This window comes from Athene cunicularia, assembly GCF_003259725.1.
Source record: "Athene cunicularia isolate RWA chromosome Z unlocalized genomic scaffold, athCun1 chrZ_part2, whole genome shotgun sequence".
Classification (NCBI taxonomy): Eukaryota; Metazoa; Chordata; class Aves; order Strigiformes; family Strigidae; genus Athene; species Athene cunicularia.
In genome coordinates, this window is record NW_020799143.1 from 5,366,041 (window position 1) to 5,392,167 (window position 26,127).

The 26,127-nt window shown below is 37.9% G+C and overlaps 1 protein-coding gene across 1 annotated transcript in view; it reads left to right on the plus strand.

Moving 5' to 3' along the window:
• RAD23B (RAD23 homolog B, nucleotide excision repair protein) overlaps positions 1–22,533 on the plus strand; it is a 43,349-nt gene extending 20,816 nt beyond the window's left edge. The window contains exons 3-11 of the mRNA XM_026866021.1: positions 539–620; positions 3,351–3,430; positions 5,530–5,774; positions 9,287–9,342; positions 12,758–12,885; positions 17,031–17,154; positions 18,254–18,381; positions 18,745–18,921; positions 20,764–22,533. Of these exons, the coding sequence (XP_026721822.1) occupies positions 539–620; positions 3,351–3,430; positions 5,530–5,774; positions 9,287–9,342; positions 12,758–12,885; positions 17,031–17,154; positions 18,254–18,381; positions 18,745–18,921; positions 20,764–20,877 (1,134 nt within the window). The 3' untranslated portion in view covers positions 20,878–22,533. The remainder of the gene's footprint in view (positions 1–538; positions 621–3,350; positions 3,431–5,529; positions 5,775–9,286; positions 9,343–12,757; positions 12,886–17,030; positions 17,155–18,253; positions 18,382–18,744; positions 18,922–20,763) is intronic.
• Positions 22,534–26,127: the final 3,594 nt, after the last annotated feature.

Genomic DNA, 26,127 nt, shown 5'->3' on the forward strand with positions numbered 1-26,127 from the left:
GTGGGGTGGGGGGTGGGAAGGATTTGAAAACTACTTGTATAAAATGAACAACTGGACAGTTTGCACGAGTATTTGCATATCGAGGCTTTGAGTCATTCCAGTGAGTTAGATCGAATGTCATGGTGATCTTACCAAAAAACCTGGCATTCCTTGAAGAGTCATTATGAAGAAAAGAGTCAGCTGTGCATAGCTATGTACCCCCTGCATTCAGAGAAAGAAGGGAGGGGAAGAAGGGAAAGGGGTCAGTAGATAAAAGCATTTTTTGCCCAAATGTCTCATTTTTTCAGTGTGTTGTAATCTGGTACTTAAAGACTTCTCATGGAGAAATCACCTAATTTGATTGAGAACGAGAGGTTATTTGGGAAGGGAACATGTTGCTCTGCAGGTGGTTACAGTGACGTCTTTGGAAGACAGGTGTACTTGACATAATCAAGATATGACTGAAAACTTTTAGTATTTAAAACTTCGAACAAAGTGTACTTAATTAGGTTTGTGTGGTGACATTTTTTTTTTCATTACGACTGTTTCTGTGCTTTAGGTGAAGGCACTGAAGGAGAAGATTGAATCAGAAAGGGGAAAAGATGTTTTTCCAGTAGCTGGCCAAAAACTAATTTATGCAGGTAATGGATATTCTGAAGATACTGTGTCTGAATCTAGCTTATTTTTTATGTTTGATGTGAATGTTAAATCTTCTAAGAATTGTAAGTACTGAAATGCAAACAGGTTAAAAACCAAAACACAAACAGAAAAACAAATCAACAAGGGACACTCTTGGAAACAAGGGAACTCAACTTTGAATCAGAATTTTTCAGGTTTTAATACATGTGTGTCTTGTTATCTTTCTCTTATAGCATGATAATGCTAACAACATTAGTCCTGGACAGGGTATACCAGGTGAAGTATAAAAAGCTTTTGTTACAAGAAATAGGGAGTTAAGCAGATCACATCTGATGTTCTGTGTTAACTCTTGTCTTTTCTTCAGTTTATGCTGTGTATAGCTGAAGCATTCCTACATATACCTCAGAGAATTAAAAATCAGATTATTTCTTTTGTGTTGACAAAAGAAAACCCACCAGCAAATCCTTGCTACACAAAGAAAGGTACTTTTAATACTTTTAAGCTTGTAATTAGAAATGTTTATTATGTACTAGCAAAAAACAGGTTAATGTCAGATAAAGACATGAAGTTACTTTATTTGAGCCAACAGTTTGAATTTTTTTGGCAGTATTTTTTTTACAGTTTTCTACCTGACTTGTCCATACTTGCACTAGTACACAGATCCAGTTTTTTGTTTTAATTTCATTGCAGAACTTAAAAAGTTCTAATACTGACTTTAGTGCTTTTTCCTCTCAAACTGTGCTTGAAAGAAACTTTGGTGGTGTTTTTACTTCTTCGGTGTACTGCTTTGTAAACAGTAGTAGCTTTCCACTTCTAATGAGTGGAAGAAGGACCATAAGTGGCTAAAGCTACTGATCACAACAGAGAGATGTTAATGGCAGAGAAGTTGAGAGTCTCTCTGTGTTTATATTGAATCCTGTGGGCTGTGTTTCTTAGCAAGTTTTATGTCCCTTGTACTTCAGTGAAGGGCAGGCACATCAAGAACATGAAGGTCAAAGTCATGTGTATAATAAAGAAATATGAATGAGGCAGATGGCCTTGTGCAATATGTGTAATTGCATAACACTCTTAATATTATGTTCCTGTGATTAAAAAATTCAAGAGTTGGGTAAGATTCTATGATGCTGACTTGAGTATTTCTGGAAGCCAGAACTTATCTGCAGCATTGTATAATTCTCAAAAGCAGCAGAAATGTAAGAAATAAGATTTAAATCCAGAGATTGATTGTATTTTTTCTTGAACAGGAGATACAACAAAGGTGTGTTCATGACGTTTTTACTTTGATTAAAATGAGCTTCAGAATTTTCATGGTTTGGTTAAGCAGAGTGATATCCCAACTGAACCCAATTAAAAGTATAGCATTTGTTATTAAAAATGCTAGCAAATTTTTTTAAAAAAAGGTTATGCTACTCAGCGGTGAGATAGTTTGGTTGTGTTGTTATCTGTATTAGGGTAAAGTCTAGAAACCTTTACAGTTGTGTGTCCTGAGAAGATAGGATGTCTGCATATATACATTGTGCAGGCTTTTTAGCCCGAAGTGCCTATAAAGCAGAAAATTGTAAATAAACCTGTGCAGGTTCTCAGTCAGATGCTGCACCATCTGCTACAGGTATTACTACAGTCCATGTTATACTTTCTTGAGTATTTGACCTGCAAGACTGGTCGAACAAGTTGAAAGTAGGGCAGTGCCACCTCATTTGTGTTCCAGGTGCTGTAATGCATATGCATTGCTTGATTTCTTTGCAATCATCAGAATAAGGATGTGTCCTGCTAGTTGTAGTTAAGTGGTGTATTCCGCTAGCACTGAGAATGGTTATGAAAATGTGTATTTTGCTCTTGAAATAGGGATGTGGTCCTTGTCACATCTTCAGAAAATTAATCAATTAAAATTATAAAATATTTCCTGAAAATTCTGTAGTAGAAGTAGGTGTTATGAAACTTGCTGAAATACATATTTAATTTTCTGATTTGTGGTACCACCTCTAAATGAGCTTATCCTAAAAAAAAATAATCAGTGGTGTTTAATGTGTTTCTGAGTTCTTGTAGATATGAAGGAAACCTACTTTGCCACAGTACGGTTTCTGCTTATGAAACATTGAAAGTGGTAGTATGACAAGCATGTTTCTGGCTTTGTCTGATCGTTTGGGTTTTTTTTTCCTCCTTCTGTCAAGGTAGCAGGATACAGAATGGTTCTAGCTTTTTCTAATGCTTTAGCCTTCTTTTAAGAACAAATTGTTAAAGTTGCAAAGTCACAAACTTACCTAATGCAGATAACCTTAGTCTGTGGCAGGAACTGTAGCTATATTATATCTCAAGGGCAAACAAGATAAGCAGGAAGGAATTTTCCTACTGTGTCTAGAGTGTATAAGCAGGTGTAGGTTATTCAGTCTTATTGTATGCTAAAGCCTTTCCTCTACATTACTTCTATCTGTGATAAAGGTCCAATAAATTTCTAGATTTAATATTTCTGTTTCAAATGATTTGAAGCATTTTCAACACTTAGGCAACAGCCTTCAAGCAAACTGGTACTGTGTATATCATAGGAGAATTGCTTGTAGCTCTATTACCAAAAAATAGTTAAACACTTCTTGTAGGATTACTAATGTGTATAAATGGGCATAAAATGTGGTTTTATGTTTTGTTTGGAACTGCATTTATATGAGGCAATCCTAAGATTATCTAATGATCTGTTAAATAACGTCTTCTTAATTTGTATCTGTTTAATTTGCCAGGTAAAATCCTTAATGATGATACTGCTCTTAAAGAATACAAAATAGATGAGAAGAACTTTGTGGTGGTTATGGTGACAAAAGTGAGTAGTCATTATTTTTAAAAAGGAAATTGTATTTGTTTCATTCTTTTTTTCATTGCAATGAGTGATTGTATATGCCTGTTCTTAAAACTAGTGGATTTTGATCAAGTAAAGGTTTTGGTCAAGAGTAAAAATAAATGTTGTGCGAGTAGATACAAAATACTACCTATGCTGATTGTTTTTGCTGTTCTGTGCTGAATTTTACATCAGAGAAAATTGTCAGTGGGTGATTTTACTGTTTTTTCCTTCTTGTCTCTCTGTGTTATTTCTCCAGAGAGATATTATTAAAAGGAAGAAGGGAACCTAGATAATTTGTTATTAAATCCTCTGTACAGAACTCTTCCAGTCTTGCCATGGTGCTCTTCAAAATTCATGGCTGTTTCTTTTGTTGAGCTCAGCAGCTTAAACCAGTAGAGAAAGGATACATATGTCAATCAACAAAACCATGAGTTTTGAATGACTGCAATGGCAAATTAAAAGGAATGACTGCGACATGTATTTGAAGTATCTTTCCTCTTAATCAGTCACCAGATTGCTTCTGGGAATCAAGCCACTGATTTTTTTCTAGGCATTCCAGACCCTTGGGATATGAATAAAACTGGCTGCTTCTCTGTCTTGAGATGTGAAGTTAATTTTGGAGTTGGATATCCTCCTTCTGACAAACAAAACCTATCTTCACTTTCATTTCTGTCTGGTATTGGCTCAATAGATGCTCTGTTTGAACCTAACTGTTACTGCTGTCTTCATTAACAAACAACATTCTGGTCTGTGACTTACCTGGAGAGTTATCAGTACAAGAGGACAGGTGCAGATGGGATTTCAGAATACAGGTTTTTTTGTTTATAGCAGAAGAAACACAGACCTCCATGAAGAACTGCTGAATACGATACCTCCTTATATTAAAGGACCTGTGTTTTGGAGCTGGGCATTTCTTCAGTGTTATGGTCCTTTTGCTAACTCTTTTAAGTTCAGTTTCCCCTTTCTTGATTCTTTTCTGGATAATACATGCCCTGTCATGTAAGCACAACCACTGACTTTGATGTTCAGACATGTTCCAGTGTTTTTCACTGAATGCTTCTTAATATGTTCTTTATTTTGCCTGTCATGTTGGAAGCTGTTTGTTCCCAACCTTTCCTTTCCTTTCAGACAAGAGGAGGAAATCCATTTTTTCTAGTTTAAGCAAGCATTGTCTGAAAGAGATTCACCATGAATAAGTAGTTGTGTTTTATTGAAAGTTCAGCTGTTTCTCTCAGTAGAGCAGAGTAGGGGGGGGCAGCCTTGTCAGTCCTTAAGAATATTCACAGGTAAGGGACTACAGTGATAACAGCTTTCAAAAATGTAATTCCATACCTTAGCTGGAAGATACGTGCATTCTGAAAAATGTAATTTCTGTATAATGGGATTAATACTACATCCAAGAAAAATTCATGTTTCCGATAGAATTGTGAGGATTATATGCAAGTATTACCCGCTCTAAATTTGTTGCTGTAGATTTGGTAGTCCCTGATTCTGCTGGATGTTTGGTGCTCACTGCAGAACTCAAGTACTTGACATTTATGTGGTGCTTTGAATGTAGAGAATGTATAGGTAAAACTTGTTGCAGGTTCAATTTAAATTTTTTAGCATTTCACTTTCCAGCAAATAGCATTCATAGGGAAATGTGATTTCTGTCTTTGTCACTTTTTTCCAAATTTGAGTGGTGGGAAAACCTAATGCTTATTGCACTTGTCAGGTATATTTTGACAACTGCTTTAGTTTCTTCTGAAAAATGTGATTTTGTAAAACACAAGGTGGTATTCTCATTTAGAATATTGTAGTCCATAAATATTAACATCTTACCTTTACATTTCACTTCATACTCAAATAGTGTGACTGCCGAGGTGTCTAACTAAGTATTCCAGTGCTGCTGTCAGTTGTCTGTTTAAACACAATAAAAGGCATTATAGATTTAATGTCTTGCAGTGTTTTAATGTTATCCTTGATGATGAGACAGCAGTGTCAGACCACATGTTCTTAAGAGTTTAATCAATGTGTTGACTGTAGAAAGCACGGATTTAGGAGCTTTGTGCTGTGTCTGAATTCTGTTGTCCTCTGTATAGCCCAAAGCAGCAGCTGCAGTGACTCAGCAGTCAAGTCCTACTACTGCTATTAGCCTGACAACCGCAGCTCCCACACCAGTCACTGCATCAATCCCTGTTGCTGCCTCTGTGCCAGCTCCTGTCCTTCCACCACCAGCACCAGATGCAGTTGCTTGTGAGTCTGGACCTGTGAGTGCTCCTAAAGAAAAGCCAGAAGAAAAACCATCTGAGGCACCAGCTGCTGTCAGCCCATCATCAACTGACAGGTATGAATAAGCCTCCAAAAATGGCTTCAATGCCCATTTCTGTTGCTTCTAGTTTTGATTTTAAATTGAATTTTTTGTTACTGTGTTAATCCAGTCATTTTCTCAACTATTTGTTATCTTTTCCTTTCTTTAATGTACCTTCAGTCACTGGCTCAGGTATAATGTTACTGATGGTAAGAAGTGCCCCTCCCTTCTTACACCTTTTCCTGTGGGAATTGTGCTCTTGGGACTAAACCTATGGAGTGGAGAGTTAAATGACACAGGACTTGTGCTCCCATTAGGCATTTCAGAGTTAGTGTGGTGCAGGTTTTTTTTCAGGAGGAGGTTATTCATCTGTGTGGGGATCCCATACTGTTCACAACACTCTTAAACGCTTCAGAGGGTTGTGTCCTGTCCTGACCTGTTCATAGGCCTCCAATTGTTTTGAACCCCGTTGGTTAGATTTGAACTGTAAGTTCTTTATTGCTGTGTCTTAATTTCTGGAAAGGGCTTTTCCTTCCAAAATCTAGGATATTGTATTGCTCTTAATCATGTAATGTCCTAAAGGTACAGGCTTGTTTGTTCTGAATGCTCCTTGACCCATTTGCAGATAGCTGTGGGAGCTGAGATAGCTTTTGACCTGCATTATCTACATTTAAGAAAATAAAATAGAAATTGGAGGTTTGTTGTATACTGTGGCCTTTTTTTTTCCTCACTTTAAGTTGCTTAAGTATTTAATGAGATAAAAATGTTGTTAACTGTAATTTAATGGCCCTTGAAGTGATGCATAGCATCAAATCTTCATTCTTCATACACTGGCTTTCAATTATTTGTGTGTTATTTATGTAAATATGAGGGCACAAGCCATTAATTTCTGAAGTAATTGTATTTAAACATCATCAAATACTGATTTAATGATAAAGACACAAAACTTGGAATTGCCTAATATCTCGAAAATGTAATCACAAATTTCTTGCACTGAATATCCTAATTGATGATTTAATTTTTCAATTATGAGAAATGGATGTCTTTTTAAAATGGAATACAAAAGGAAGCATTTATCAGTTGAATAACTTAGGGTGGGTTTTGTTTTTTTGGTTGGGTTTTTTTTTTTTTTTTTAGTGTGAATGGGTGGGGGTTTTTTGCTGCTCAGTTTGTCCAATACGTTGAAAGATTAGATTAAATCTTTGAAACAGTGCTTTCCAGGTTTTCCCTGTACAGATTGTGGTGTTGTAAAACTGCAGTAAGGGAGCCTCAGTATACATACTTAACAGGAAGCGAGAGAATAATTTAACAAATACATTGTAGTTACCACCCGCCTTGATATCAGTGAGTACTACTTGTTTCTGATTTGCTTTAGTAGTTAAATTACTAAGGCTGTTGAAGATTTATTGAGCCATGGCCAAGCAAGCTGGTGTCCTGTTTCACCTTGGATCTTTTTCAGTTTTAAATCGTACTAGGCATAGATAGTAGTGAAGCATTCTTGATGGAACAAATTTTTTCTTATATAAAAAAATGCATCTCTGTAAATGCCTTGTTAGAATTTTAGTGCATCTTCTGAAACCTGATTCATATTAATCTGATGATCTTCTGATAAGAGTTGCTGACTCTGGTAGCCTGATAGATGTGAGGCTGCTGCAGCACTATGTCCCCAGGTCGATATCAGGTATTAAGATGGAACATGTATTCCCAGCACCTACATGCAGTATATATATACCTATATGTACAACTGGCTGCATAGGTCAACGTAGGCAGGAAAAAAGGGCACTCGAGCAACCATATGACACCAGCAGTCACATCCTGTTCCCCTCTGGCTACTCAGGGCAAAGCCAATTGTGCAAAATACGTATGTACAAACATACAAATGAACAATACCTATTTATCTGGTAGCTCTCCTTAGACAGTCTATTCCAATAGCTGTCCCTTAGATCTCTCAGTCTTCTAAGTTTTGGGTACCTAGGTATGTGACTGCCCAAGCCCTGCAACCCTGCTCCAGTTGCTGGTACTCAGATTCCCTTTGCACACATAGTCATATGCACACACGCAGAGGATCCATCCAGGAACTGGCTGTGGACATGCACTGAACCTATATCTCATCTCCCAGTTGCCTCGTACGTGGACACATGAACAGGTCTTTCCACTAGGTGGTTGAGGCCTATGGATCTTACTAGTAGCTGACCCCAAGACATGACAGTCTTTCCAGCATCTTTTCTCTCAGACCCTCTGGTATCTCCAGCAGCTGAGTCTGACTTGAAGCCATTCAATACCCAGCTTTATGTATCTTGCCCTCCTCACGGTAGTAAAGTTTTGATGCTTGCTGGTGATTACACACACGCCAGCACATGCACCCACATAGAATATGCATGCATTTCTAGTCTCTTCAGTTGGCGACACCCCAGGTACGTGCACCCCTGTGGCCCCTTCGCCAATTGCTGGCACTGCAGTTTCCACAGTGTCTGGTCTCTGCCATTGCTGGCTCTGCGGACATGTGGATCCCTGTGACTCATGTCTCATGTTTCCCTGTCCAGTTGTGTGCTCTCAGACTTCTGTACACACACATGAATGTAGAATAGAGGCCCTCCCAACTGAAAAATAGTTGTAAATGGAATTTAATTAGAAAACAGGATGGAATGGTGATCAGGTGCAGGGCATGGCCAGGCAGGTGCTGTTTACATGAATGGCCCTTTTTCTTCTCTTTTTGCTCTCTACCCATGCTTTTCATCTGTGGCATGCCTTGATGCTTCCTTTTCCCTGCCCTTGGTTCTTCCCCTAGATATCCCATAATTAGTCTTGCACAATCCCCAAATGCTTTTAACTGGCACCCCATGGTGAATTGCAGCACCCTCTTGGCAAAAATGCCCTTGATGTGTAAGGAGACCTGGCGAGCCTCTCCCATTGACCCATAAGGGCTGTCACTCTGAGACCAGGAGGCCCAGTGCTTTAAGATGCAGCCCTGGGAGGAGCCAGGAAAGGGGCACCATTGGCTCTGGCTGAGTTAACTGGTGCTCCTCTGCCTGGTGGTGTGCCTGTGTGGTGTTCATGGAGGTGAGCCTTTAATCCTGTAATTTTAACAGTTTTGATAATTTGAGATTGAGACATTGCAAATGTCAGCATTTAGTATCCTGCTTTCCCAGGAATACAGGGATTTTAGTAACTCCTTGAGTCCTCACTGACATCAAACCAGTGACTGTGGGGAAGCAGTTGGTGAGACTGCTGTGTGCTCTTGAAAATCCACCTTGTTCTCCCACACTTTAAAGCATTCAAGCAAGCAGATGGCTAATCCCTGAGCAGATGGGCAAGAGCCAAACTATTGGGGGGTAGGGGGGAAGGTTGGCCTTGTGTTAAAAACTGGTAGCATTGTAAGGTGGTGAAATCTGGTCTCACTATAAGACCAAAGGAGCTCTTTGGAAAGCTCTGTTGGTTTTTTAGAAACAGAAGGGGCTATTAGAGTTAGAGCTGCTGCTGCTTTTTTTGAAAAACAGGAAAATTTCCAAAGTTTTGTAATTACCATTGCACTTGTCTTCATCTTACAGTACAACAGGTGATACATCTCGATCAAATCTTTTTGAGGATGCTATAAGTGCACTTGGTAAGTGGAGTGTTTTTTTAATGTAGACATTATTTTGATGCAGCAGAAACAAATGACGGATTAGCAGATGTTGACATTCTCTTCTGTATCTGTCATTGTTAAAGTTATAATCAAAGTACTCTTCTCTAAGACCTGAAGTTGGTATCTTAGAACCAGCATCAAGAACTTCTTTACTGAAGAATATTTCACTTCATATATTTTTACTGTGTAAAAGGAAGATCCTTATCATTCCTGGTTTTTTCCCCCATTTGCCTTAATTTCTGACTGTTCAGTTTAAAGTGGCTGGACGTAGCTCTGTATATGCTTTTCTTTTCACCTTTGCTTCCCAGTCTGCAGGCCTGATAAAATGGCTGCCTGTATTACTCCTGTGTTCCAGATCTGACAGTACTGTCTTTTGACATTTTTAGATTAGATGAATTCACCAAATCTGCTGCTGTCTGGGTTGAGGAATGAATGCCTCCATATACTTACAGTAATTCATGTTTCTTTTGACAGTTAGGAAGTTCTGCTCCTCATTTATGCTGATACTGGTAACTAGGAAATTACGAGGCAAACCCACAACTCCTTACTCCTACTTAAATTTTTTTGAGGGGTTTTACTCCTTTTTTAGAATGTACCAAATTAATGCAAAGAAGTAAGGGAGAGGTGGTGTTTTTATTTTGGCTTACCTCTGTAAACATTAGGCTGCAATTTGGTACAAAAAGTCTAATTAATTGGAGAGTTTCACTTACATTTTTGTCTAGAGGTGTGTGGATTTATTGGAGCCAGGTGTTGAGATTAAGCAGCCCAAGGTGATATAGGAGCAGTGGTAATGTCTTATGTGTACTGGTGGTAGTCACTAGGCTTAGTCTGGCTAACTGCAGTTTAGCTTTTATGTTACGACATACTGTTTTAGGCTGAAGAATTGTGTGAGCTGAAAGAGCTGAAAGGTGCTGTAGGAGACAACCAGTTCTGTTACATTTTAAGTGACTACTGCTACCAAAGGTGCTGCAGGCTTCATTAACGATTCATTATACATTAGTGGCCCAGATGTAAATCATCACAAATACTCAATGTTAACAGTAGTGACCAAAATGTTAAGATGGTGGTCTTGATTCAGTTATGTTCAGAATTGGAAAAAAAAATCTTACTTCACTGTAGCAGGAGAGCATTACCTCACTATCCATTTTATAAGAATGTTCTTTGGTTAGTATTTGATATAGTAAATCCACAAGTCCCATGTTTGGAAATAACAGGCATCGAGTGTACTATCTCTTGGTAAGCATACTGCAAGGGTTATATGCTGAAAAAATTTCAAAGGCATCAAGCATGATCTCTGTGGTTCTTTTTGTTTAGAAGCTGTCTTAAAAGGAATTTACTGTCACAAATTCATGTGGTATGTTTTTACATCCTAAGTAGGATCCTAGGCATGTTCTTCCTGTGGCTTCTCAATTAGTCAGAAGATAATTGACTTTACTTTAAAAACAGGGATTGGTTTCTACTGATTTGGTTTTGTTTTCAGTTAGATATGCTGACTGAAAACCGATGTGGCTTTGTGTGCTACAATGAAGATCTGCGTGTTCTGCAGTTCCTGTGCCACGATATCTTTCATCGGAGCAGCCTAAGCTTTCTTTAGGGCATGGGATGAGAACTGTTGTGGGGAGTGTGATGAACTGGATTTGAAGGTTAATCCAGCTTTAAGATATTATTTGAAAGACAGAATCAAAGAGCAGAATCAGTTGAGCACTGACCTCGTATATTCCCAGTAGTGTTATTTAGAGATAGGCCTGACTCTGTATCATGACATTGCTGGTGTGCAATTCCTCAGTTATAATTCTTGGTCTTACTTTTGCACAACTTGTGTAAGTAGACTGTATATGGAGTATGTGTGACTAAATTTGCAGTAATGCTGTTTCCTTCCTTGGCTTTTAATTATGGCTTATGTACCAATCTGTCCAGACAAAGTCAACCTTCTTGCATCTTTCTTTTCTGTACAAAATCTCTCATACTGTTCTAGCCTCTACCAATCTTATATTGAAAGACCACTAAAGAAATATTTAAGTAGTAACTAATTAGATCAAAAGGTGTTCTGCCTGCTGTTTACCTTGATTAGTTTGCTAGCAATAGTGAGGGTAAACTAGTGCTTTGTAAGAAAGAACATGAGTAGTAAGTTTGGCAGAATCAATGTGTTGGGACAATTGTTGGCTTTTTTGCTTCTCTGAAGATATGTGCAGAAATATGTATCATTGGAGAAAAGTTTATGTGATTTTTTTTTTTTTTTTAAATGGCTTTGAAAAAGGGATAGTAGTTGTATATGAAGACATGATCTTACCATTCTTTAAACTCAGGTTAGCAATGTTATTTTGAAGTCCAAACAATAAATACTCAAATGAGTCAAGGGTTGTAAATCCATTATATATCTCTATGGATAATGCACAGGTATCCTTGGGCTAGAGTTGTTCTTGAGTATGATGCCCTCCATCGTATATCCACTGATTATTTAAAAGCATTCTTTAAAAATCAAGCAATGTGGTTGTGTTGACTTGAGTTAAACACCTTCTCCCTGAGCGAGTAAAACTTGGTATTTTCTTCGGTTCTTTTAACTGTGACTTACTTGTCTTAACAGAGTAGTTCCAGGAGTATTTGTTTCCTTCTTTTAATCTGTTGGTTTTTATAATGATTGTTTATTATTTAACTCTCCTGCCTTGTTAGTGTTACAGAGTCAGTATCAGTGTTCCACTGAGAATCAGGAATACCTTTATCCAAGGAAGGAGATGGTATTTTACTGGCTGGGTTTGGATTTTTTTTTTTTTTTTTTTTGTTTGTGTGTGTGGGAAGAAGATAACCTTTAAGATGTTGCTCAATTACAATTTATAACAGAATAGGATTTTTTTTTAAATTGTTAAACCTGCTGTCTACTTTTAAGAAAGGGAAATAAAATGGATTATGAGAGAAGATGATAATTTTCCTTACAGTACCATTAGTCTTTGATCAGTTGTCCTTAAGTTGTTCCATATATAGTCTGTGTACCCTTTTGTCTTGATGGTTATAGATGTGCTCCAGTTTTAGTCCATTTATGCTATAAGAGGTGGGGGGTTGATGTGATTGATGTGTATTAGCTGTGAGGATGCCTAGATGAAAGCATAAAGAGGGAATATTATTTCCATTACGAGTACAGAAGTATCACAAGTGTTACTTTTTTCAGTAGGAGATTGCATTGTGTTCCTTACACTTTACTATTCCAGTCAAATGCGTAAGGAAATCACCAGAATATATCGGGAGGTAAAGCAACAGAACCATGGCAAGTTTAATATGAGCTATTCTTTTACCCTTCAATGAATGACTCAAATTTGGATAGAAATGAAATTTACCCGCTGAAACTTTTTTGTGCTCTTTTTGCCTTATTCCCATAAAACGGTGGTCATGTTACTTCTAGTGACAGGTCAGTCCTATGAGAATATGGTGACTGAGATCATGTCAATGGGCTATGAACGAGAGCAAGTAATTGCGGCGCTGAGGGCCAGCTTCAACAACCCTGACAGAGCAGTGGAATACCTTTTAATGGTGAGCAGTTTATTTTACCTACACCTTATTCTTTCACTTTTTATTTTGTCCTCACTAAAGAATATGGTTTACTTGAATATGATCAATCAGTGAGAGTAATGCATGTTCCCAGAGGAACAACATCTCTAAGCAAGAGCATCTGGAAGGCTGAGATATGGATTTTGAGGGTTGTAAACTGTTACAATACTGAAGTCATCCCTAACTACTTCTGTCACTACTTTGCTGTTATTCTTTGTTGATTTATATGGTATGTATATGAAATATGTCCAGTAACAGTGGTACTTTCAACTGCCAACATCTGGCTCAAGGAATGATTTTGTGTCACATCTTAGTGACAGCATTAGCTGTATTTTTGTATTAGTTTCTATAGTGTCACAAAGGTGCTTTTTTTTTTTAAGTTCCAGTTCATTGTTTTTACTAGTAGTGCACAGTGTTCTTAATAATAATATACTTTCCAAACAGAAAGGTTTGAGAGTTTTTTGAAATGCTTGCTACTTACATTAATGTTACCCAGACTTTGTAACCTACAGCTTTTAAACAGACAACAAATGTTTTGAGTACATAAAAGTAAAAAGTTCAGTTCTCATCTAGTATTAGGCCAGCTAAAAGTGATAAATACCATCTTGCCTTGAGGGTGAATGCAGTGGCTTCCATCTCTCTACCAGAAGTCCAGAATCTCAAATGTTTGTTTTTCAGGCCTTAAAAGTGTTGATTTTACTGTTCATTAATTATCTACATATACCATAGATCTAGTGCCTCCTGTAAGTGTTGGGCTTGCTGTGCTTGTGCCAGCCATGTACAGAGTGCAGTGCTTGTACACTCAGTCTGGTATTTCCATACTCTAGTTTATTTCCGTTCAGGAAGTCCTGAATAGAAACAGAGCATACCTGTGATGGAGTTCAACACATGGCACGTCTGCCAAATAGACTTAAGTCTGACTGGCCTGAGCAGTTCATTTCTACTCCTTTTACAGGTTCTGTGTTTAAAATGGGTCCTTCTGTTATATAAGGTGGTCCTTTTCTGTTTCATTTTCTCCTTTACTGAGAATATATTTTCTTTGTTCTTCCTCTTCTTCCTGCTGGAAAAGGGGGTGGGGAGGCACAGTGTTGCTTGTAGATACCATATTAGCTGGCAGACTTCTCGACTTCCTTCTGTAAGAATCCTGTTGCTACAAATGGTCTTTGTAACTATTCTTGATCTGATGGGGTCTAAACATGTTCCTTACCATCCTGCTGCATAAGAAAAGCTTTTTAGTTAACATCAGTCCATTGATGACACTGTTCTTTGACCCTCTAGTTTACCTGCCTTCAAGCTGTCATCGTTGTTATCTTTTGTATAATCTGCAGGGTAGGATTAGGCTGTTGAGAGCTCTAAGTGTATACCTTTGTCCTGGTTTAAAGAACCAATACACCAAAAGTACCCATAGAGTGTTGGAAAGATAGTGACAAGAGAGTATCTGCTTAAAGAGTAGCTGTTCCGTAAATGAGCCCTGAAGATTCCACTTGTTTTCCATGGTTCACATGACAAGCTGTGCAGTTTTTACGTCTTCATGTCTGAGGATCTAGATGTAATCCTCCATCCTTGGACTGTGGTCATGAAAGGAGATCTAAATTCCAAAAAATGCTATTTCTTTTTCTATGCCGCAGACACATCTTTGGAGGCATTTCGATTCAGATCTCTTTGACACAAGGGTTTCCAACCCATAATTAGGAAGGAGTCCTGTCTTTCCCTCAGCAACCATACTGTTGGTTGCAGCCGCTTAGCCTGAAAATTTTTAGGAAACATTTCTTTACCATGAGGGTAGTCAAACACTGAACAGGCTTCGTAGAGAGGGGCGAGGGGGTTGGTGCCCCATTCCTATCAGTGTTTGGTCAGCTCTGAAGTGGTCAGGCAGTTGGACTATGTGATTTTTGTAGGCCACTTCCAACAGGAACTATTCTGTTCTAAATGTGAACATTCCTTGGGCTGGGTCTGATGCAATTATTATTACCCTGTGGAGAACAATGTCAGCTAAAAACTGCTCTGGTACTCAATTTAACAGTAAACAATTGTTTAACCCACCATGAGGCAAAAATGACCAATTTGCTATCCAAGTAATGTTTGCATTCAAAATTAATTGTACGTGAATTGATATCATACTTATACTTTGTTGAACAGTTGTATGAACAAGGTGCATACACCTTACTAGTCTGGTCTGATAACAATTGTACCCAGTCTTGGTTATTTGGAGAGTGATACTTCAAGGTTGTATTTAAGAGTTAAGATGGTATTCAAGATGACAAATCATGTCTAAGTAAATTTAGTTAGACTAGTTTCTATAGTGCTGCCATTCGAGCAAACAAGGTTTAAACAAGCATATGCTGTTGGATCAGGGCACAGATTGCAGTGACAACATATGCCTGTGAATAGGTGAAATCAATCAGTAATTTTATAAGATTAAGCCAAGTTCCTACATTATACTTAAACTCCCAGAAATGACTGATTTGATGGAAAAAGATATTTCAGCAGTGCTCTGCAAGGCACTTACCTGGTAAGAGAGGTAACTCAGAAGTATTTCATGAACGGAATTTTCTTCCCCCTCTGTGGAGGGAGAGATGTGTAGCAAGCTGACCCAGTCATATAATTGTAATGAAGTGTGGGACAGAGAAAACTTGCATTCATTCTTCTGACTTGTTTAAACGTGGACTTGATGATTAGGTGATTTATACCCTGATGTGCTGCTTACCTCACAGGTAAGGCAAAGCTTTGTCTGGAGTACTGTCCAGTTCTCCCTTTCTAGATGGTGGCCTTTATATTAGCTGTGTCCTTTCTGTTCAGCTATAGCAATGAGTGTATCATGTGAAGAACATGTTGTAGCAGGATTTTTAATCTACATTACCTACCAGTGATTTCTATGGTAGGTTTGTCAAATCTCTTCATTGTCTGGTTGCACTGAAGTTTTGTGATTATTTCCATCCACCCTTTTCCTTAAGTTTTGTGGTTCCCAAAGTGAAGGGTGCCTTCTTCATTTGAGGCAAGTGAAATACATTCAGTTATACCAGTGCTCCTGACTTCTCAGACTTATCTGGATTAAATACGCTGGAAGACTGAAGAAAAACAGAATGTTCTGATACCCTGTAAACTGGTGTTGTGAGGTAGAGGATTGTGCCTCTTCAGGGTTTGGTTTAATAAAGCTCCCCCCGCTGTTACTCTGTGTGTTTACTGTTCTGTGGAGTCTGCCTCTTTTGGGTTCCTGTCAGGCACCTTCCCTTGCCTGTACTACCAGGTATTGTAGTCATATAGGAATCTTTCTGGTGTATGTCCCGTGCCAAGCTGCCTAACTTGCTAGGCTTCAGGGAGAAGGATGGAAAGGCCAGATGTGGTGCAGGAGTTCAGAGGCAGTGGGGAAAGCATGGTTAGGGTGGGAAGCTGGAAGGGGTCCTGTGCAGGAGAAGGGTAATAGAGTAAGGTCTGTCTTGGTTGTGTAACCCACATTCTAATTTACTCTTTTATTAGATTCATCGATTTCATTCCTCTGAGCAATTAGTTCCTATAAAGTTGTTTGCAAGTGGCAACAAAATGCAAGTTAACTGGTTTTTAACTGCTAAAATTTGATAACATACAGGCCTTTTCATACTTAAGATACAGTAAATGACAGTTGTCATGCTGTTGCATTGAGGAGGACAGTCCAAAGAGCCATGTTCTTCTCTCTCCTCTTTATTTCTTGTCAGATGTGTATCACCTATAATCTCACTGTTAACACTGTGTACTATAGTTCTGTTGCTGTAATATAACTTCATTTGCATAACACTATACCATGTAGTAACGGTCTATTTAGTTTAACTTTTTTTCATATCAAATATCTTAGAACAGAATTCAAAGCCACTATTTATTTATGGGATGCAATGTATTTTAAACTGATGCAGTGCATACTTTACTACTTCTCTATACAAACCATGTAGGTTTTTTTCGTGTCAAAAAATAGGTTACTCTTTTCACAGTTTTCTCTTCCAGTTGTAAATGCATGCCTATCACAGGATCTTGCTTTGTATTTGCAGGGAAAGTGATAGCTTTTTCCTTTTGTTCTGAAAACTAAATAATGTGTGCAATAAAACAAATATTTTTTAGCATTCTGTAGGTAATTATGTGAACTTTTATGGCATTAGGGTATACCGGGAGATAATCAGGGTATGACTGAACCGCCTCAAACAGCAAGCACTGGCACCTCTCAGCCTTCAGCAGTGGCAGCAGCAGTAGCAACTATACCAACGACTACTAGTTCATTAGCAGGTAAGAAAGGCTATATTTGCAAGGATGTGATAAACAGACACAGTGAATTTTAAGATCTTGGTGCCTGTGAACTCATCGAAGTGAATTGAATAATATATGTAATGCTGAAATTCCAAGTGTGGTACTTCTTTGGAACAAATGGCTTGTTGTATGTGGATATATTTGGCATTCTAAAAATGCTGCAAACTTGCATAATTCCTTTGATTCAATGTTCTGGACTTAAGAACACAAATGTCGAGGGGGCAGTGTTTTCTCTTACTTAAACTCTGGCTTCCTGTGGCTGTGGTTAACTGCACTGTTGATGGTGAATACATCTGTACTGATGTATTCACTGCGTGGAAGTTGGAATATCAAGGGAGAAACATGCAATAAGGCCATGAGGTGTAACACTTGCAGGACTTACCCATGACCTAGGACTCCCCACTCAGCCGTGTAGTACATGGACAGAGTGGATATGCCTGCTGAATAAAAGTCATCTTAAAGGGAAGTAGATCGGTGAAAAGAACATAATCAAGGAGTAGGAAAGGTCTGTCTTAGGCTGTGGCAGAGGTGGTGTTCCAGTTGGAAGCCTTGTTAGTGTGTTAAATGTACAGCTAGTAGTGACAGGCATATATGACATCATCCATAAAGAGAGGATAGGGAGGAGGAGTGGGATATTTCAAAGCACTTTAGACACTGCTGCATTCGAGGTAGTACCTAACAGTACAGGATATGTGGAAAGATGAGTCTCACCTGAGAAGGACAGAACTGACCTATTGCAGGAGGTGGAGAACTCTGTAGGCATAGAGACAAGATGGTAGGCGTCTCTGAATTGAGGTTGCTCAGAGATGAGATGTAAAGAGGAACGTGCTGGTGATCGAGGACAGAAGGCTGTTGGATCTTAAGACAAGGCTGGGGCAAAAGGAGATGCATTGTTTAACCTCAGTATATAGAGTTCTTGCTTAGAGTAGTGTGAAGGAAGCAAGCTCTTCTGTTCTTCAGTGAGGGATGCACTGTCCACTTTCATGTCCTGTTTCTATCTACAGTTACAGTGTAGATACGTATTTAATTAAGAATCTCGGTAACTTTTTAAAAAGCATGTTATCTCATTGGTTTTCAGCACATCCACTTGAGTTTTTACGAAATCAGCCACAGTTCCAGCAGATGAGACAAATCATTCAGCAAAATCCTTCTCTGCTACCAGCATTGTTGCAGCAAATTGGACGGGAAAACCCTCAACTACTGCAGGTGAATCTGAAAACACCAAAATAATGTTGCTAATTTTGATTTAGCTTTGAAAGGGATATGTTGATGTTATTTGGGATAGTGTGTTAACGGCAGTTACTTCTGTACAGAATACATTTTCTATAATATTAGAAATGAGCCTGAGTCTCTAAGAGGTGCAAAGGGCATCAGGAAGAGGGAAGTATCACTGCAGTTGAACTGAAACATGAAATTGTATTTATGGTCAGATGTAATCATTTTTCTCTATGCACTTTTTACATATTCTTTTGCCTACTCAATTCACTGAAAAGAAAGATTCCTACTTGCCTGTTGGCAGGCTTAAATATTGTTTCTTTCATATTTTTTTTATTCTCTCATACATCACAGCAAATAAGCCAACACCAGGAACATTTTATTCATATGCTGAATGAACCAGTTCTAGAGTCTCGCCAAGGTTTAAGTGGCAGTGATGATGGTGCCAGCGCTGGAGGAGTAGCGGAAGCTGGAAATGGTCATATGAACTACATTCAAGTAACACCTCAGGAAAAAGAAGCTATAGAAAGGGTGAGCCTTCCTTCTTTGCAGTGATGCTTGGCTGTTTCTGTAAGATGTTGACTCCAGTGCATGCTTAAGACATGCCTTAACTTAAACTTGTTTATGTCCAGTGGTTCTGCATCATTTTGGATCCTTGATATTTGATATAAGCATAGCTGTTGTAGTCTTGTTTCAAATCACATCTCTTCTGTCTTATAGCAATTGAGTCTAATATCTCTTGAATCTGCCTTACTGAGGAGATGCAAAGCTTTTTAAGTGATCAGAGGCTGTCTGTAATAATTGATGATTTGATGGGCTTCCCTCAGGAATGGGAACTCGAGCAGTAATTCCTCTTGCAAAAGCCTCATACAGTACTATTATAGATTGTGTGTTAGTTTTGCAGGTACAGAAGTACGTCTGCATGAGCACTGTTCGAAAAGTATTTGGATAGTAAGAGCTCTCGTAGTTAAGCAGGTTAGTTGAAGTCGCTGCTTAACCCAGTTGTTTGTCTATCAGTGAGAATTAGTTAATTACAGCTTTCTAAAATACAGGTAAACATGCCTATAAAAACATACTGGGTAGGTATATTGCATTCATAAATATGGTTTGTAACCATGAGTAAACATGGATTTGCATAGGTGGCAATGCCTCAGATTTTTTGTAGAGCAAATTGCAGAGATTTGTGTCATACTGCGGTAGTGCTTTTGTATATGGAAGATACGATTTTTCAACTGGCAAAGCAAAAGGTTATGTAAGGATCATCAGAAAAGAACAATTGTAATATAGGTGTCAATTCTCTAGATCCATGGAAATGGGCAATTAATAACATTAGTCTAATAAAACTGCCTGTGTACTCCTTCACAGATCATCCTCTCCAGTCTGCTGCATTTCCTTTTAAAACCATTTATGCAGTAGAGCATTACCCCTACAACCTCTTCCAAACCCCAGCAGAGACCTGTGTGCTTCTTCATCTTTCCATGAAAGACACACTTCAAAATTTAGGTATCTTAGTATTACAGCTCTAACACATTCATGTTCTTTTTAAGCATGAATTTAAATCTAAGAATGGTGGATAAGGGATAATAGGACACAGTTTCTCGCAGAGATGGGATCTGCCTGGTATGTAAATTGCCTTGCAGGTGCTGTGAGGATTTTAAGAAAATCGCCTAATGGTTGTATGTACTTGCCTTTGGCTAAAACGGAGATTGTTTTGCTGTGTGTTTTTAAGTTCAGTCTAAAGCTTTCTCCCTCGGCACAGTAATAAGCTCTTCTGTAGTATTCTCATCTCCTGTTGTTGTTGTGTCCCAGACATTAATTAATTCCTTGACTTCTGAAAAACAGATTGCTCTCAATGGCTGCAGTGTGTAATCAGGTTTTTTTTTTAAGTTGAAAGTCCAGTTGGAACAATTGAAAGTATGGCTTAATGTGATGTGTTGGTCTACCTGATAGTGATCACAGGCTGGAAACTTTTGTTCCAGACAACTTTTGTTAAAAGTCCTAAGCTTTTATAATTAATAGTTTAAAATGGGCATTGATCGAGGGCTTTTTCTGCAACAATATGATGTGCCATTACTTCCAGATATTACTGTGACCCAAGTCTGCTTTAGTGACTTCCTGTAGCAGTGAAAGAAAAGTAAGGTTTTACGGTACTTCATGAGAATCCTTCAAATCACTTTTTCAAGTGAGGATTCTGTTTACTAAAGACAGAGGCAATGCCTTCTTATTCCTTGCTCACTGAAGGCTGTATTGAGCTAGACAGCAATATTTGTTTCAGGAAGGCAGTAGTTGCTTAAGTGTCATCTCAAGGTACTAGGCATACAAAGAATCTTAATAATACAGAATGTTCTTTCTAAATGTGTTTCTTTTCTTCAGTTAAAGGCATTAGGTTTTCCTGAAGGACTTGTGATACAGGCATATTTTGCTTGTGAGAAGAATGAAAACTTGGCTGCCAACTTTCTTCTACAACAGAACTTCGATGAAGATTGAGAGACATTTTTTTATTTCACAACTCACACCAGTGCATTACACTAACTTTGTTCACTGGATTGTCTGGGATATTTGGGCTTATATTCATGATGCTTGGTGTATGGTATATGGGGAGGGGGGGAGAATATAAGAAACAAAGCAAAGAAAGCAGCAAGTATGTCTGCTTTAAATTAGCAGATGCAGAAAAATCACAGTGTAAAATAATATACAACCAAAAATCAGCTTCTGCAGATAACTAGTTCCTTCTATAAACTGTAGGTTAACTTTTTCTAGATTTTCACTCTTTACCGTACTAGTTCAGAAGTGTAGTGTAATGCCCTGCTTCATGTTCCTTTCTATTTAGTATTGGTATAGGAAGTAGCCTGTGCTACCTAGATTCTACAATCTGTATTTCATGGCAACACTGGATAGCAGCTTAGAAATCTAAAATCTTAAACATGAATGCCAAAATAGGAGTATTTGTTTTGCTTTTTCAGATGTGTTAAAAGGAGTGCAACAAGCACATATTTTGTTCCATTCTGGATTAAAACAATGTTGTCTTTCTTTTTCAAATGAGAACCCATTTAAGTTAAAAATGTCTCAATTATTGAGAAACACTACCCCCTCTTTTGTGCCCCTCAAATGATCTGAGAAGCTATATACATACAGGTAAAATTATTACTCCATTTACATGTTTTCCTTTTGAGAAAAATGATAGATACCTGATTACTGTTGACTTCAATGTTACATTGCAGTAAAAGTTTTAAAAACAATAGATTGCATGTTTGATTTTGTAAAATGTGGCCTTGTGAATTCAATATTCTTTCTGCCAGCAAACAAAATGAAAGCTTCATTTTTGTCTGCTGTAATGAGACATTATCAAACCAAATTTCACCTTTGTTGAACCAGCTTTTACAATATAGCTGTAAGCATCTGAACATACTGATGTTCTGTTTCTCTTGAGTAGATTGTAATGATCAAACTATTTCTGTTCAATAAGGACTTTTTTGGATTTACTCATTTTATGAACAAGAGAAATTCATAACGTGAGGTATCAATCAAATAATCGAGTTATTCCAACCCAAAAGAATCTGCATTCATACCTTTCTGTTGAAAATAAGCTCTGGTTGTAGAGTTTTAAATCTTACTCCTTGGTACCTAATTGTCATTATTTTGTGTAGTCGTCATAAAATGTAACAACCTTCCTTGTAATATACATTGACTTTTAGAGACAATTTTGCTTATTACTGCAATGCTAGCACTGAAATCAAATTCTAATTTAATCTAAAGCTATGATGTGCAGCATTTCCTGAATACGGCCTGGGGATGTTTTGAGTTTTTACTGTTGTACTCCAATTACCCAGATTACAAATTTGTCTTTACAGTAACCAAGAAAATATTGTTAGTGGTACAGCAGTGAGCTGTTGTACCACTAATGATATTAACGATTCAGTGCGACAACTAGGAAATTATTTTCTGCTTATGTTGTGTATCAGTGGATTAACTACTTAACTACTACTAAAGCTTAAAGTACGAGTCAAGTGTCTTGAGAAAAGAGAGCAAGAAGAAATGAAATATTTGTATTTGTAATTTGTTTTTTCATTGGTTGGCCATAGTCTATTAAATTATCTGCACAAAATAATGAAATATATTAAAGCCTTTTGCTTTTTCTTTCTATCTTCAGATATCTGTTGTGTTTTTCCAGATACTATGTATTTTAATTATTCAGATTTTATTCATTTAGAATTTCATAGGTGTATAACATCTAAGTGATCAGTAGCACAACCCAAATCTATCAGCAGGAGGTGTGATATCGCTCAATAGAAAATGTGTCTTTCATAATGCTTTCATTTTAGAGAAGCTAATACCCAAGTTAGACGGTACCTTTAGCTAAGTAGGATTCCCAGTATATTTATGGACTGGAAGAGATGGATTTTGATTTAACACTCTGCCTGCAAAAAGGGGCTGTGTTATCTGTAAAAAGACCAGCTGCCTGGTACTTGAAAAATGCCAAATTGATAGAGTGACTTCTTGAATGTACTTTAGTACATATCTAATACTGAACTAAGACAAAAGCTTTTAGTTTGTGGAAGTTTTATATACTGATCAAACTGCTATCAGAAATAACCATTTCTTCTGTAGGAGGATGGAGATTAAAGCAAGAACATCTGTGGGTGTTTCAGTCTACTCCCTCCAATTTTGCTTGAAATGTTTACTTAATATTTTAATTAAAGACCATTGAGTTTGGTCTTGGTAAAAAAAGCTAGTAGTAACTGTGTATGCTGAGTGACTGAGGGGTTTATAGCTGCTGTGGGTGGATGAAGCCTTACTAGTAATTCTGTTCCCATTTTTCATCAGTGGAACAGTGTTTTTGTGACTTCTGATGAACAACAGGTGTCTGACCTCATAAGATAGCAAAAACTGTTACCTGTTCAGTAGTGGGATAATTGCCATGGAGAATCATGTGTCTCTTTGTAGTTGTTACTGAAAAGGAAGAATAAGCAGAACTCATGGTGTTGAGAAGGTACGTGTGACCTGAACAAATTACATGAGTTGCCTAGATGTGCTGTGACTCATTTTCTACCAAGTACTACCAGGACTGTCTGCACAGAGTGCGTTTCAGCTTGTTTGCTGCAGATCTCTTAGGTATTTGGGGAGGAGACTCTTCAGGGCCTTGTGAACAGTAGCTAAGAAAATCAAGTATTTCTTACTAAATTTTGGTACTGGGGTCCTTACCTTTGTTGTAAAACTTCTAAGAATCTACTTAGTGAAAAGCTGTTCATGATGCACTTTTAATTTGGACTTTAAAAAATTAATCAGAAGTCATATTCATTCTACAGTTGCCTGTTCTTATGTCCTCTGTACAGCTGCATTTTAATGCTATGGTTCATTAACCGATAAGGAGCCTCATTAATCTAGCTAAAACTCAAGAGATTGAACTGATTACATGCTTTATTTTTACCACACTAAGAGAACTTTTTAGGAATGTGAGATAATCATTTATGGAGTCAAACTATGGCTGTGATTTTGAAGTGTCAGATTGAGCTTTATTTCAGAAATACATGTGAATGAATGAAACTGGTAGACCCAAAGCTTAACGCCTCAAATAATGTAAGCAGATCTGCCACTGGTGGTTTCATTGGATATTTCAGTTGATTTTACAGAGATTTGGAGGCAGGCATGTTCATGTTTAATTTTTTTTTGCTGATTTCTGTCAATCCCAGCTCTGTGCAAAAACTGACATAGTTTCTGCACTTGAAAATACTGTATAATTCAATGGAAACAGGTGAAGAGAGAACGTCTTTGTCAGTAACATTATTAGTTATTTGTTGCCTAGTTTGGGATGCCAACAAAGTATTCAACACACTGTCTTCTGAAAAACATGGTTCTGAAACTGTCACTGAAATCGGGAAATAAAACTCCTTAATGCCGGGCTTCATATTAATGAGCAGGCATTACTTTATTTGGTCAGGGACTTGAGGGAATCGTTGCACCTAATATGTCCACTGCATGTTACCACAGCCAAAGCTTGCATCACTCTGTTATATGCATATGCATTAAATTTGAGGGGCTAATTATCATATCTGCATAGTCATGCATTTGGCTTGGGTCTTCAGGCGCTTCGATGGAGGGTCTTTTGCGGTAGTCCTCTTCTAGAAGAGGAACTTAGTTTGTGTTTTGTCTGAACCTTTGACTATTTCTTTCTTAAGTGGTATTGCCTTGGTCCTTGGTTCTATTTGTTACAGTCCTTGATTACTCATCTGAGGAGTTTTCTTAAGTACCTTCCAAGATACAGTTGTTTTGCTTAAATGGCACAAACTGTCCTTGCTGATGAAATTAGTAACCATCTTTCAACAATTCCCCCTTTTGAAACTTCCAAGAATTTTCTTGGGAGTCTCATTCTACATTTACTCATAATTGTAATGCTTGTCGTGTCTGGGACCCCTTACAACAAAACCATGGCTATAGGTTATGAAGCCACAAATTATTAAATATTGTGACTTCACTAAACTATCCAGAAAAGTAGAGTTACTCCATCTGATGATTGGAATTCACATCTGCAGGCTGTAGCTGATGTTGCTGACATCTAAACATCAGATGCCAGTGCTGTATTTATGTATTTCCTCATTGAATATATGACCTGCAAGGAAGAAAAGGTCATTAACCTTTTTGGTTCTTGTTAGCACTCAACTTCTTTCCTCCTTCCTGATAGTGAGAAATACTTACTGGCTAGGCAAGAAAAATAAATATTAATAATACAGAATTTAACTCCAGTTCTAGTCAAAGTACATCTTATGAAGACATTTCCTGTCCAGACTGCAGTGAAATTAATAAAGACACATGCATAGTCTTTAATAATACTAATAGTCTGGAAAAATAGCAGTGGACTCTGAAGATCCTCACTTCATCCCTTTGCTTTGGTGTTTTCTTCATTGAACTCTTATGAAACAGTATCTGCTATATGCTTTCATTTGCTGAAAGTCTAGCGCTAAAAGTAGTACTTAAGTGAAGGGTTTGTGTTGTGTATACTTAGGCAGCTGTGCCTGGAGACCTAGAATGCAGTGGTTTTTTTCCTTTCAGAACAGGTACCTTTCTATTTTGATATAGCTCAGCACATTAATGGGAGTACTGTGTGCTGCAGAAGTCAAAGAGGAACATCCTTTAAATTCTCAAGATAGGGATTTTAGATGTGATAGACTAGGAGTAACCAGATATTCTAGCAGTCAACTCTTTTTATCATCCCAGGGAAGGATTTGTTGCTATCCTTGTAATGGGAACCATGTGACTAAATGTGCAGCAACCAAAAATGAAAAAATGCTTCTTCCATTCCCCACCCTCTTATCTTTACCCTAAATCTCCCCCCCCCCCCTTTTTTTTTTTTTTTTTTTAATCACTGTTGGAGAAAGTATACAAGCTGCAAAGGGCGTGCTGTCAGCCTCTGTTAGAGTGGAAGAACAGTATATCAGAGACAGGAGTTGAGGTGTTGAATAAGGAAATAGTCGGTCTTGTGGATATGAAAGAAAACAATGAGTGCTGAGTACCTGGGATAGAGATTTCCTCTGCAGGGAGGTTACCTTGAAGTGAGTGCTCTACCTGGAAGAAGCAGTAGCGTTTGCAAGAGGGAATGCCTGAAAGAGTATGTTGAACACGGTATGTTGAAGGTTGAAAGGGAGGGAGTGCTGTGGCAGGACTGAATGGAGAGACAGCTTATGAGCAAGCTTTTGGTGGGAGCTTGCATGTATAAATAAGCAAGAGTTACTGATACAGAAG